This window comes from Sebastes umbrosus, chromosome 4, assembly GCF_015220745.1.
Source record: "Sebastes umbrosus isolate fSebUmb1 chromosome 4, fSebUmb1.pri, whole genome shotgun sequence".
Lineage (NCBI taxonomy): Eukaryota > Metazoa > Chordata > Actinopteri > Perciformes > Sebastidae > Sebastes > Sebastes umbrosus.
In genome coordinates, this window is record NC_051272.1 from 32459892 (window position 1) to 32474181 (window position 14290).

General features: G+C 42.5%; 1 protein-coding gene across 2 annotated transcripts in view; it reads left to right on the forward strand.

Annotated features, from left to right (window-relative positions):
• Positions 1-14290, forward strand: part of kiaa0513 (KIAA0513 ortholog) — a 29552-nt gene that overhangs the window by 3135 nt on the left and 12127 nt on the right. For both annotated transcript variants that reach the window (XM_037768333.1, XM_037768334.1), the window contains exons 2-5: positions 6184-6789; positions 10384-10483; positions 10796-10869; positions 13096-13166. In XM_037768333.1, the coding sequence (XP_037624261.1) occupies positions 6383-6789; positions 10384-10483; positions 10796-10869; positions 13096-13166 (652 nt within the window). In that variant the 5' untranslated portion in view covers positions 6184-6382. The remainder of the gene's footprint in view (positions 1-6183; positions 6790-10383; positions 10484-10795; positions 10870-13095; positions 13167-14290) is intronic.

Below are 14290 nucleotides of genomic sequence, written 5' to 3' on the forward strand. Positions count from 1 at the left end.
GCAGAGAATTTGGCTGCAGAGAGAGTGACGGTTTTCAAGTTTTCCTGCATTCTGGTGACTTTTAAAGAATGAAAATGACAAAAATTGTACAGTGCAACAGCGTTTTTTGTTAAATAGGCCTACTTTTAATTTAACTTTTAATTCTCAGAAAGAAAACTGAATAATTCGCCCCTCTGGCGTGAACTTGCTGGCTAATATCATCCGTTTTCATTCATTCATTCACGCCACGACGGCTTTGCTGTAACGCTGTGGTGTGTGCTGAGCGCAGCTCAAACCGTGCCGCGGTGTCGCATGCAGTTCTCCTCCAAGATATTAGGTGTAGCTGTATTGTCGTCCGGGTGGAAACAATAGGGCTTATACATCCTGTACAGAGCCGGAAACATGTTGAGATAACAAAGAAGAAAGAAAAGTGTGAAACTTTGCCATAAATTGGGAGAAATACGGGAGAATTGTGAAACCGGGAGGAAATTGGGAGGGTTGGCATGTATGTAGTTATTTGAATAGTCCCTAGTTACAGCCCTAGTTACTATTGGTCAGTTTAGTCATAAAAACATGGGAAAATAGGGTCCAGGTTCAAAAATACCGAAGTTCCTCTTTAAGTAAAGGAACCAGGAGGAATAGGAAACCGCCTTGTTTCCAGCTCTTTGAGCATATCCATCCAAAATGTCGAAGTGGCAAGACAAAGAATGTACTCATTGCTTTTGTTGTGGTGACTGAGACAACCCAGTAGACACAATAATGAGGATACTGAACAATTTACCCTCTCAAATTACACAAGGAAGCCAAAAGATTGTGGGTCAGGGAAGTCCCTTTGTTAAGGAATGCTTGAGAGAGCGCTTTGGGTAGTGGACTAGTAGCCTGAGAAGGGCACTTTGAAAGCACCTCACCCCCATGCTGAATTGATATTCTATAATACTGTATCTGACATGGAAGAAAAGCTGATTTATTGCTTTGCATTTGCCGCATGTTGCTCATAAAGCCAGAGTAACCGAGATGGATGAACTGTGAAACACCACGAGCGTTGAGGGTGACGGCGCCACGCTCATATCTTGCTCAACTACGGACGAGTGTGCTGAATAATATTTCCTGGGGGTGGGAGAGGCTTGGGGTAGGTTGCATAACGGCACTGGCTTCCATGTGTGAATCATGCTAAGTGCAGCATACACTGAAGATGAGAAAAGAGAACAGGACGAGTCTTGTGATGCTGTTGTTGATGCAGAGCTGATGGCAATAAGAAGACATCCTCTCCTCCGAATCGCTCAAGCTTTTCAGTATCTTCTCAGTGTCCTCCATCATGATAGAAGCACCTCCCTCTGTGCTCTGTGTTTGTGTGGGTTGTCACTGTGTGTTTGTGTACGTGGGTGTTGGAGGAGGGGTGTTGAGCGGGGGCTCCCCTTCTTGCACATGGAAGCAGAAAAAGTGCAGCCTTTGCAGTCTGAGTGAAGAAACGCTGATTTACTGAGTCCCCCCCCAGTGTTTTTGTGCCTGTGCATTTGCTGTGGCCGTGGCAGGCCAGGAGGACAGGAGGACAGGACACGCCAAATTACGTCACTGGTCAGCAGGTGATTGTACCGCTGCCATTCATCCATTCCGCAGGGAATCATGATTTACTGAGGTTGCCCAGCTGGGCTCAGGCCTCCAGATAAAAGCTGTGTGGGTAAGAAGAAAGGCAATATTTCACACTTCTACTATCGCCACTAAGACTGTTGAACTGTGGTCCATATGCTCAGTATTCCTGTTGAGATCTCACTTTGCCTCTTCAACCTGAAAAACTTAGTGAGGTTTTATTTTTTCAGGAGATTTATTTGTTGAGATCAAGATGTCTGTTACAAGAAAGACCTGAGAACAAAGTAAAACATTCAGTTCAGGCCAGTAGTAAGGTGTTTCCTGCATTCTGGTGACTTTTAAAGAATGAAAATAACAAAATAATAAGAACACTGCAACAGCATTTTTTGTTAAATAGGCCTTTTAATTTTACTTTTAATTCTCAGGAAAGAAAACTGCGGGCTCAGTTTTAAAGCTGGAGTGAGGGTACTGGTATCATACGAAACTAAATTTATAAAACCTAATGAATTCATTGGTACCAACCGTGTCATACTAGCTTGTCGCGAAGGAGGCTAAATAACACTACGAAGTTAAGCAAAATTTTGACGAGGGAAAACTGGCATGGCCATTTTGAAAGGGGTCCCTTGACCTCTGACCTCCAGATATGTGAATGAAAATGTGGGTTCTATGGGTTCTATGGGTGCCCACGAGTCTCCCCTTTACAGACATGCCCACTTTATGATAATCACATGCAGTTTGGGGCAAGTCATAGTCAAGTCAGCACACTGACATACTGACAGCTGTTGTTCCCTGTTGGGCTGCAGTTTGCCATGTTATGATTTGAGCATATTTTTCATGCTATAAAACCAATGATCTGTTGATCTTTACGAATGAAGACTCCATAGTCTAACAGGGGCATGTTTAAATCGAAAATCGAATCGTGGCCTTAAAATCGAAAGTCAAATCGAATCGTGGATTTGGAGAATCATGGCCTCCTACTGGGGACATATTGATTTCAGCAACGTCTAAGTATCATTTGGTTATTGAAATATGTGATTAACGTTTTCAAATGACTCATATAATATACACAATATTTTTTCGGACAATATTTAACCTTAGAGATTAAATTGTGCTCAATTTTGACTATCCTCTGTGTTTTCTTATTTTTAGACTAGTGGACTAAAGTTAAACTTTCGTTTAAATGGCAGGGAAATTAGTCATCACAAACAATCCCCAGTACAGTAGTTGCAGCAGTTATTGTACTATGAGCAGGTCTAAAGCCTGACTGTTGTGGCTGAAGTACTTTCCTCCAGAATGACACATAGTTATGAGTTGAGCAGAAATGATAGACTTTTAGACAGACAGCAGGTCTACATACAGGCTGATAGTTGTTTAGGTTAAACTCAAAAAAGGGAAGGAGATAATTTGCTTACATCATGTCTGCTCCTTCGTTTCATCACGTTATATAGATGTTTGTGTGCTTATATGCATATGTGTGTGTTTATCTCTGTCCTCACGCTGTGCGTGTGTGTCTCAATGTGTCACCCTGGGTCTTACTCACCAAATACTGCATTATATAACCTACTCTTCTTCAAAGCGGCAGCCCAAACATGCAGTAGGCCCCCGTGCGTGCGTGCGTGCGTGCGTGCGTGCGTGCGTGCGTGCGTGCGTGCGTGCGTGCGTGCGTGCGTGCGTGCGTGTTTGTACAGCTATCATTGTGAGGACCAATTTGAGTTTTAGACCTTTAGAGTGAGGACATTTTTGGAAAGTGAGGACATTTTGGCCGGTCCTCACCTTCAGACAGACCTTCAAAGGCCTGCTGAGGGTTCAGACCTGGTTTTAAGGTTCAAGTTAGAATCAGGTTTAGGTAAGAGTTAGGGTAAGGGTTGGGGTTAGGCATTTAGTTGTGACTGCTAAGTTTAGGGTAAGGGGCTAGGGCATGCATTATGTCAATGAGTGTTCTCACAAAGATGGAAGTACACTTGTGTGTGTGTGTGTGTGTGTGTGTGTGTGTGTGTGTGTGTGTGTGTGTGTGTGTGTGTGTGTGTGTGTGTGTGTGTGTGTGTGTGTGTGTGTGTGTGTGTGTGTGTGTGTGTGTGTGTGTGTGTGTGTGTGTGTGCGCGCGTGCGCGTGCGTGCGCGCCTGCGTGCGTGCAGTCAGACGACCAAACAGATTAGCTCAAGGACAGAGCGCAGGATGTGTGTGTGTGAAGGATGGGGGCCGAGCTAAAGTGTTCCTAGGAAGCCCTGTGTGGGAGTCAGCAGTATGAAACTGTGCTATGACTGGATCATTTCTTTAAAAACAGACTGTGTTGGACTGTTTGAGTGACACAATAGATAGACAGAAGTGCAGCAGACAGTTTCTCATTGTGAAAGTGTTTGAACAGATCAGATATGATGCTTAAGATTTGAGTTTCCTGTCTTTGTTATTTTTAATCAATGATTTCAACTTCCTGTTATTTGCGGGATATCAATGCTGACTTATGAATAAAAAGGAACTAGTTAGCTTCAATAGTCCTTTGAGATTTCATAAGCAAAAGCAAACAACTTACAGGTTTAACTGCACTGGGAATGATATACAGTATATGTTCATATTGTCCATGTTATGAGCCTAAATCACAACATCATGTACTCCATAACAGAGATGCTGCAGAGTCTCCTTATTTGATCAAATTAAGTTCTGTTCACTTCAAACTGATGTGTCCTATTACTTATTGTAATAAATGACTGGAGCTGCTTAAGATGTCTTTTCTAGCAACCTCTAATCAAGGAAACACAAAAGTATCCTACAAGGAAGTTATTTTAATGTCAGGCCACAAAACCTGCTCTGCTCAGCTAACACACTTTATGGTTGATTGTCTACACTGATCAGCAACAACAGGAAACCTTTACACCTAGCCCATTTAAATAAAGACATTTATTTATGTGTTAATGTGTGCTGAAATTGTTGTTGTGTATTGTTGACAGGTTTACTGCCTTTATATGCCCATGTTCCTTGTGTATTTTTGTTGACATACTTTATGCTTTTCAAATCCAGACACAAGTAACGAAGCTGAGAGAATTTAGATAACATCTATGTTTTTTTTTACTTCAACTTTTGTTATTGGCTGTTGGGTTGAGGGTTGTTGTACAGTAACATCATCTATAACACCACTTTTTCACAGTAGACATTTATATTTTTTCCAGACCTTTGAATCGCTGGCCACATCTCTGATTTTATCAGTGATTCCAATAGGACTGGCGCAGGGTTTATTCTGCATCAGTCATAATCAGCTGTGATTTTATTGTTATATTATTATACTTGGGCTATGCATCTTCTATAGTAGGCCCTAAAATACTGGCAGGTATACATGCAGAGCTGAGGTGAGTGAGCTATTCATTCAGGTTTTAGGAGCAGTGTCCCAGTCAGGATGCTCGTACATACCTGTATTATGCAGCAGTATAAAGACACACATTCTGATTTCTACAGTGAATAAATGATACTAGGAGATTTGGGGTTTGGGGCTCCTCACACAAGAAAATTTGAAGGTTTTTTGACTTAAAACTATGCAATTTTACATCATTTTGGACCATTATTATTATGCTACTATAGGCCAGATAACGGCCAAAGTTAAATAGTGATTTTATTATTTACACATATCTCAACCTTCGTCTGAACATTTAATTCTTCTGGAAATGTTTGTCCTGTAAAAACATATTCTACAAATCAAAAGAGCAGATTCAGAAAACTTTAAAATAACGTTTCATTAATTATATCTGTTCACAAGAAAGTTATGACGAACAGTCACTAATTATTTTACAAAAAGGACATGAACGTTGTATCGATAAATTACAGCACCATTATTCTCACCCCTCCCCCGTGCCGTGCGTCTGCTTGTCCAGATGCTCTCCACGTGTTTTTATGTTCATATGGTTTATGAGACGTGGCGCAAAAACGCTGGTATTGCACCATTATGAATTTCCCGGTGAACCTGATATGGAGAGGGCAAAAAAAAGAGTACCGGCAGCTTGCGAGAAGTGCCAGTGCGCAAGAAAAAGTCAAGGTATGCCAAAGAGTTAAATGTCGAAGTGCGTACCGGTGAGTACCGGCCCACTGGGTAATACTCTGACTATAGATAAGTACCTTATACAACCCCACTTCAAGTAATCCAAACTATCACTTTAAGTGTCCCAGTATGCCTTTCCAGTGATCAAGCATGCGCAATACCACGACCCTAGAACTGGCTTACCTGAATGGAATGCAGCCATTATTAACGCTATAAGTAACATGTGTGCATTTTCTATTGTAACATGTCAAAATGTCCACTGTGAAAAAGGTCTATTCAGTCTGATTATCAGGTTATGGGGAGAGAGATGTCTCTGTTCCAGTCTATACCAGGGAGCCAGCATGTACAATATGAGCATCGTAGCATTCCCAATTTCCCCCCTGGGAATCAATAAAGTATTTTATTCTGATTCCGATGTTAACATTTAGCTTGGAGCACTGTGGTGTCTAAGAACAGCCTCAGCATGCTAGCATGACTGTAGACTCTTATTCTGACCTCTCACTGCCATTTTGGCCTATTAGGTTGCCTAGTTCATCTTTAACTGAATGTAAAAGATGATCACAATGCTGATTTTGTCCTTCCTTTGTTCACAGATGCATTGGATTTGTGAGTTCACCTGATGTCGGCACCCTCAGGGGGTGGGAGGGTCTGCAAAATCAAAACCCAATAACGACAGTTGAAACCTCCAACTTGCACTCACATCTATGACCTCCCTCATGTTCCCGCAGAGCACAGAATAGCTCGTTCTAAATCCACTGTTGCAGAGCTAAAAGGAAGGGACTTATTTCCAACATGGAGGGCGTAGCAGTGGACAACCTAATAGACTTTGACCTGCCCTCAGAGGCCACAACTCTTAGCGTAGATGGAGGCCAACACCAAGGCCATACAGACCTTTTCTCCCCAGAGCCTCCCATGGGAGTCCACCAGCAGCCCTTACTGCCAGAGCCCATGGCGCCAACCAAGCCTAGCCCTCACCACCACCACCACCGCCACCACCACCACCACCAAGAGGAAGGAGACAACGACAGCGATGCTACAGAGTCGGCAGACAGCGAGAACGACATGGACCCGCCCTCTCACATGTGGGAGCTGAGGAGGTCGTCGTCTTCGTCCACTCACAGTGGAGAGGACGCCGACACTGAGACGGTGGAGCGAAGGCAGTTCATGAAGGCTTATGTGGAAAAGGTGTTTCATGGAAAGTAAGGAAGAACTGTTTTTTATATATGTATGTGCACTAAAAAAGAATAATTACATCAGTCAAAAGCAACACGATTGACAAATTAAAAGCCCCAATGTGATCATTTTGAAAAAAATCTCACTTTGGTAACTCCTAGAAAAAAAGATAGACTGCACCAACTTTCACCCAGATTTTATTATTTTTCTACAAACAAAAACTTCTGCCATCAGAATAATTTAAAAGTAAACAAAGGTATAGCAAGTTCTTGCAGAATGTGGATGTACAATGCTCACAATAGTAATAAGCATCAGTAAAATAACTTACAGAAACCTTGCATGCAAAGTCCTCCTTCCACTTTCTCTCTCTCTAATACACAGCGAGCGACGTGGCATTCAGCCGGAGCAAATGCAAATTGTTCGGGCTCGGCTGTCTCCCACAAAACGTTTCCAAAGAATGAGAGCGGGGGAGTGCCTGTAAGCTCGGAGGTACTGATGACTCGGATCACTTCTCCACCCAACTTACCCCTGTAGTTTTAAGCCAACCTATGTTGGGGTGAAGAATCATTACCCCTGCTGGCTTTGGTGTGGATGTGAATTTCATGATCATTAAACTTGCTTCTCAGGGTGGCATCCCTGTCATGTCCCTTGCTTCCCCGTTGGATGCTAATGCTCTGGATGGGAGACTTCTGGCCCATGTCACTCACTAGACCAGTCCTGTGATTCTCATTCTCTCTGATAACCACCGTGAGCAGCTTTGGTTTCACCTTATCTCTCCCCCCTCATCCCCATTTACCATGATCTCTGTGAAGATTTTAGTAAGCAACATGCACTTTCTGCCTCTCTCACTCTGCCTCTCAGTCGGCTGTACAACCTGTCACGTCCCAAGAGAGAAACCATGGAGCAGTACATCAATGATTCCATCGCCGCTGACATCATTCGGCCATCTTCTTCCCCTGTCAGTGCTGGTTTCTTTTTTGTATCCAAGAAAGATGAATCCCTGAGAGCATACATTGATTTCTGAGGTTTGAACAACATTACCGTTAAAAACAAGTACCCTGATCAGCTTGGCTTTTGAGCCTCTTCATGGTTCCACCGTCTTTACCAAGCTGTCTGTGACTGTGTGGCGTGGGCGTCGCGCTCCTCTCTCGGGTCCCTCCTGGCTTCCATTACTGCTGATTACACACACCTTGCTGATTACCCACACCTGCCTTCCATCAAGCTCATCACAGTGCAGTTTATCAACCCCAGTTCTCCAGTCACTCATCACCAGATCATTGTTGCAACCACAGTGGATCACTCGCCTCCGTTTCCTCAGCCTGCCTGCCCACCTGCCTGCCTGCCACACCATACCCCGAGCTCTCGCTCCAGCCATGCTTCCATTCCCCTCAGTCTGCCTGGGTTCAGCTCAGTTCATGCATTCACCCCTGGTCTCTACAATAAATCCTTCATTACTCTGCACCTGCTGTCCGTGTCTGCGTTTGGGTCCACCTGCACCTTTCAAAACAGTACTGAAATGTGCAGCTCATTTGCATGAATGTAGATCAGAATTGTGCCAAGCATGGTTGATGTACAAAGAAGCACAGGAACATACAGTATAGAGACAGTCCAGTCCAGAGTAGCTCTTAGAAACACTGCAGACACTCTTTCCTGAGTGCTGTTGGGGCAGTAAATGTTGTGTGGCTGGCTGGATGGCAGGCATCCACCATATTATGGGTGCAAGGTAAGAGCTGAAGGCTGAAGGTGCCCCTCAGCTGCATCAGCTCATCTCAGAGAGTGCTAAGTATCGTCTAAGATGGACCTGATGCAACTGCCTGTAGGAAGTCCAGGGTCAGCAATGTGACTGTCAGATAATTTGAACCTTCTGGCATCACTAACCTTGATGGTAGCTCCTCAGCACACAACAGTGTTTATTTTTTATACTTTCCTATTACTTACAGCAGGCCTTCTAGAAACATATCTGTCCTCACCCTCCCCACCTTTCACCAGTTTTCTTTTTTTATCCTATGTGTTGTTTTATTTTTTTTTTGGTTGATGAAGTGATTTGTTTTGTCACCATCTTTTCCTTTTTCCTGACTGTGTGGTGCAGACAAATCGCTCCTGCTTTAGGCTGCTTATTCACTTATATTCAGATCAACACTGTGGCATTTTTGTCACCTAGATTGACTAGAAACATTCATCCAGTCAGAGATCCCATGACCAGCAGAGGCCCATGGGGGACAGCAGTCCAACCACGCATGAATATGATTGAATGAAGAAATCAAATGTGAACAGGGTGAAATGTGCTAAACATCAGGGGACCTTTATATTTCATTTCACAGACATTTAATGACTTTTTCCAAGCTTTGTCTGAGGGGCAGCCCACAGTCTCATCCATCCATCCATCCATTTTCTTCCGCTTATCCGGGCCGGGTCGCGGGGGCAGCAGGCTTAGCAGGGAATTCCAGACATCCCTCTCCCCAGCATTTTCCAGCTCCTCCTTGGGGACCCCGAGGCGTTCCCAGGTCAGACCAGATATATAATCTCTCCAGCGTGTTCTGGATCTACCCAGCGGCCTCTTACCAGTGGGCCGCGGGGTAGGTGGCATCCTGATAAGATGCCTGAACCACCTCATCTGGCCCCTTTCAACGCAAAGGAGCAGCGGCTCTACTCCGAGTTCCCTCTGGATGTCTGAGCCCCTCACCCTATCTCTAAGGCTGAGCCCAGCCACCCTACGTAGGAAACTCATTTCGGCTGCTTGTATCTGTGATCTCATTCCTTTCGGTCACTACCCAAAGCTCATGATCATAGGTGAGGGTTGGAACGTAGATGGACCGGTAAATCGAGAGCTTTGCCTTCCGGCTCAGCTCCCTTTTCACCACAATGGTCCGGTACAGCGCCCGCATAACTGCTGATGCCGTTCCATTTTACCCTCACTTGTGAACAAGACCCCGAGATACTTGAACTCCCTCGCTTGGGGCAGTGACTCACTCCCAACCGGAAAGGCGCAATCCACTGTTTTCCGGCAGAGAACCATGGCCTCAGACTTGGAGGTACTGACCCACAGTCTCAGACTTTGAAAACACCTGACCTACCAACTTTATGCAAATTAGTCTGCTTACATAGACTATGAATGGGAAGCGTGGAAATGACGGATCTTGTTGACATGTACCATAACTCTCTTCCAAAAATGTTGAACTGTTCCTTTAAGAGTTCCCTAGATTACCAGCTTGGTGCTTGGAGTGTAGTTTGGTGGTATAAAAACAAGGTGTGCCACTGTTGAGTTGTAACTCAACTACACATCTTGGCATTGCTAACAATGCAGAATTTATTTAGTATTTCAAATCCTGCATGTTTTTCTTTCATTTTTGTTCACACAAAATCTTGTACATTGATCTATCTTTTTTGATAATTTTCTATCAATCCAAACTTTATAAACAGCTTAATGATGAATGATTTTTTTAATGTCCATGTGTAGTTCTGTGTCATATACTAACCTTTTCTGTGTCAGAGTCCCAATGGAACAACAATAGTAAAATAAATCTGATGAATATTTTTAACAATAACAAAAAAACAGCTGTGAAGCGACTGTCTTTTCACAGGGTCTGTAAATTAATATGGTAATGACCATGTTTTCACAGGGAGGACTTTGACCAGGAAGAGAAAGCTCGCTTTGGAGAGCTGTGCAGTGGAGAGAATGGCAAAGGCAGAGAGTGGTTTGCCAAATACGTCAGTGCACAGGTGAATATGGGGAAATGATGAAATGGTAACTAGTCAGACGTCATACGTGACCTTTAAGGAAAAAATAACTGCAATTTCCAAATGCATTGGCCAAAGAATTACAGGTTCTTGTTGGACCCCCTACCGTTGCCTACATGAATGCAGAATAGCAAACCAAAATATCTCGTAAAAATAAGTGGTAGTGGGATCCTGAATAATTTAGAATCCATGAAGTTTTTTTTTGTGTAACTTAGCTGATGGTTGTTGAGGTCTTGTCTTTATACCAAGCTTTCCTGAACAAGCTTCTAACTCTCTGTCATACTGTCTTCACAGCGCTGCCACTCTAAATGTGTGTGTGAAGCCACCTTCTACAGACTGGTGCAGTCCTTTGCAGTTGTATTGTTTGAGTGAGTCTATATGTGGTTGACTTTGTTGAGATTGACATGCTGTAATCGTCTAATCCCTTTTGAGGATTAGACGAAAGGATAAGGCCGGAGTCTATAAAGTTGTTATTGTCAGCTTTCCCCATGAAAAGACAAAAAGCTCTTGTGGTGGCAGTTTCTGTTAAAACAAGACACAAACCAACGTAACAACTTGTCTTTCAGTGAATTTAATAAAAAGGGATACATTAATAACTAAAACATCTGCAGATGGACTGCAGATGGACTCACGAGCACAGCCACCTGTTGTGGACTGTGGCAAGTGAGCCCCGAATACAAAGAGTAGTCAGTATTTATACATTTAAAGCATAACACGAAGATAAGTGCAAAGAAGAAAAGAAGAGAAGGGTAGAAAGTGTATCAATGCGTCAGCACACAGCAGACAACAGAGCATCACAAGACATAACAAGTATTCCAGCAATCTGTTGTTTGCAGTTACAGAGAACTAAAATGTCAGGTCACTGTCCTATGGTGACGAAGATGAACATGTGAGGCCCTGAGATTGTCTAAAGGTACACTGTTAAACTGCAGATATGAAAATTGCCATTACATTCCTCCCTTTGAGCATTCTATGCTCACTATAATAATTAACATATCTGATTACTACTAGCACCGTTGTAATACACAAAATCAAAGTGTGAAGATACTATGTGATTTTGATTTAAGTATATGAGAAAGAAGGAATTAAATTATCTCAGATAATATCATCATAAAATGGTGGCGTCCACCCTGGAGGTGGAAAAAGGTCAGGAATGCCTTTCTCCAGCTGTGGTGTATGTACATATTGTCTGAGATAGTTTATTTCCTTCTTTCTCATATATTTAAATCAAAATCACATAGTATCTTCACACTTTGATTTTGTGTATTACAACGGTGCTAGTAGTAATCAGATATGTTAATTAATTAAGTGAGCATAGAATGCTCAAAGGGAGGAATGTAATGGCAATTTTCATATCTGCAGTTTAACAGTGTACCTTTAGATAATCTCAGGGCCTCACATGTTCAACTTCGTCACCATAGGACAGTGACCTGACATTTTAGTTCTCTGTAACTGCAAACAACAGATTGCTGGAATACTTGTTATGTCTTGTGATGCTCTGTTGTCTGCTGTGTGCTGACGCATTGATACACTTTCTATCCTTCTCTTCTTTTCTTCTTTGCACTTATCTTCATGTTATGCTTTAAATGTATAAATACTGACTACTCTTTGTATTCGGGGCTCACTTGCCACAGTCCACAACAGGTGGCTGTGCTCGTGAGTCCATCTGCAGTCCATCTGCAGATGTTTTAGTTATTAATGTATGCCTTTTTATTAAATTCACTGAAAGACAAGTTGTTACGTTGGTTTGTGTCTTGTTTTAACAGAAACTGCCACCACACTCTCCACACCAAACATCACTTAAACAGGAGGAAATAGTGCATGTTACCTATGGGAACTTTTTTCAGTGGTCACAGGAGATTTTGTTAGGGTTGCAAAATAAATTTGCAGAATTTCTACCATCTTTTATTTAACATTTATATCTGCAGTGCACCTTTTTGCCACATGAGGGAGCCTGAATGTTCGTATTGTTTTGGTAATTGTAGCGTACTTATAACATTGAATTCAATATGAAAAGGCTAGCGTACATTCTCTTTGTTTTATTGACGATAGGAAATAAACGAGAGCCTGCTAACTGCATAAATGCATTTATTTGGTTTAATTTATAAAGTATTTAACATGTGTATGTGTTGTCAATAACACATGCGATTTATCAAACACATATCTCTTCAAAATGGCTGGTTTACCTAATCAAGGTGATGGCAGTAAAATGGTCAAAAGTGTTTGGGAAACACTACTATAGTGAGTATTTGGGGCAGCAGGACAGTGTATGTAGGATTGAGTCAAAAATAAACTGTGTGTTCATGATAATGAAGGAACAGGTCACCCAGTGTAACTGTGGCTCATTGATGGGTTTTTAACAACAATGGATCTGCATCGCACAGAGGAAGAAGATAAATCAGACTTTGATACACAGTCAATACTTGTTAGTAGGATCAACTCAATGTGGGTTGTGTCTTCTCATGGGATTTGTTGACAATAACAAAAATATATCACCTACTTATCCTTTTAGTGAGAAAAGCTCCAGTAACTTTCGTCAATTCTAGCAGTGAAGTCATGACCAGATCATCTCTAAAGTAATGGTGTGTTTACAGATGTTACCAGATGGATGACTACAGCCCAGCCAAAAACCTCATGACTATGTGCTTCACATACTACTACAGTGGTAAGGTCTAATTCAATCTCTCTCTCAACATTCATGCTCTATATCTGGCATCTATGTCACCTTAGAGTGACTGTCAGAGTCGCTGCTGTTTTAAAGCTTCAGTAGGCAACAATTTTTTGGCATCATTGGGCAAAAATTCCATAATAACCTTTCAGCATATTGTAATTCAAGTGTTCTGAGAGAAAACTAGACTTCTGCACCTCCTCACGGCTCTGTTTTCAGGCTTTAAAAAATCTGGCCAAAGACTTCGGCCAATCACAGGTCATTTCAGAGAGAGAGCGTTCCGATTGGCTGTGCTCCGACTGGTGGGCGTTGCTTGGTATTTCCTCATTTTACAGCTAAACAGTACACTACAAGATGTTTTTGACAGAATATTGATTCACATTTGATCAGCGCTGCCTAGTTTGACCATTTGATCAGAGTTTGCGAGTGATTGACAGCCGGCTCTGGACAGCAGATCTCAGATCATCTCTGACTGGTTGTTTTCCTCCGGTCTGTGAAATCTTGTAGATGCCATTAGAAGCACCAGAGGACACAGAGGAATATGATTTTTTTTTTTCAGATTACCTGTCTCATGCACTACTGTCAGGATATAGTGACCGTTTTATAAAAATAACTTTTTTTTATACTATTAGCGCCATTTCTACCCACTGCAGCTTTATAGGGCAACCAGAGCTCTCTATTGCAAAATAAACCATGTTTAGGTCCCTAAGTTGTAAGTAAATATCACTCCTCAGTGCTGATTCAGAGAGTGTTACCAAAACATGTTGACCCTGTGGTTTCTCTTGCAGCAACACCACAAACACATATGCAATGACTTTGTGGATTAGCATGACGGTAGTGTTTGCGTTTGTGCAAGCTGGAAGCTTTGAGTCATTAGTGTACCTCCGAGGCACAGTGCTCTGCTTCAACATCTGTCTGCTGCAGTCAGGTCTGCTATAATTATTTTTTACCCATAAAGTAAACCTGCACCACAGGCAACTTTGCACAGTGGTGAATGGCTACAAAAGGTCTCCTTGCAAACCATAAACTGCAAAGAAACATACCCGATCCAAAGGAAGAGCAACTGTGCATGTTTACAGTTCTTTGTCTTGAGAGACTAGAAGTCTATGAACACTAAATGA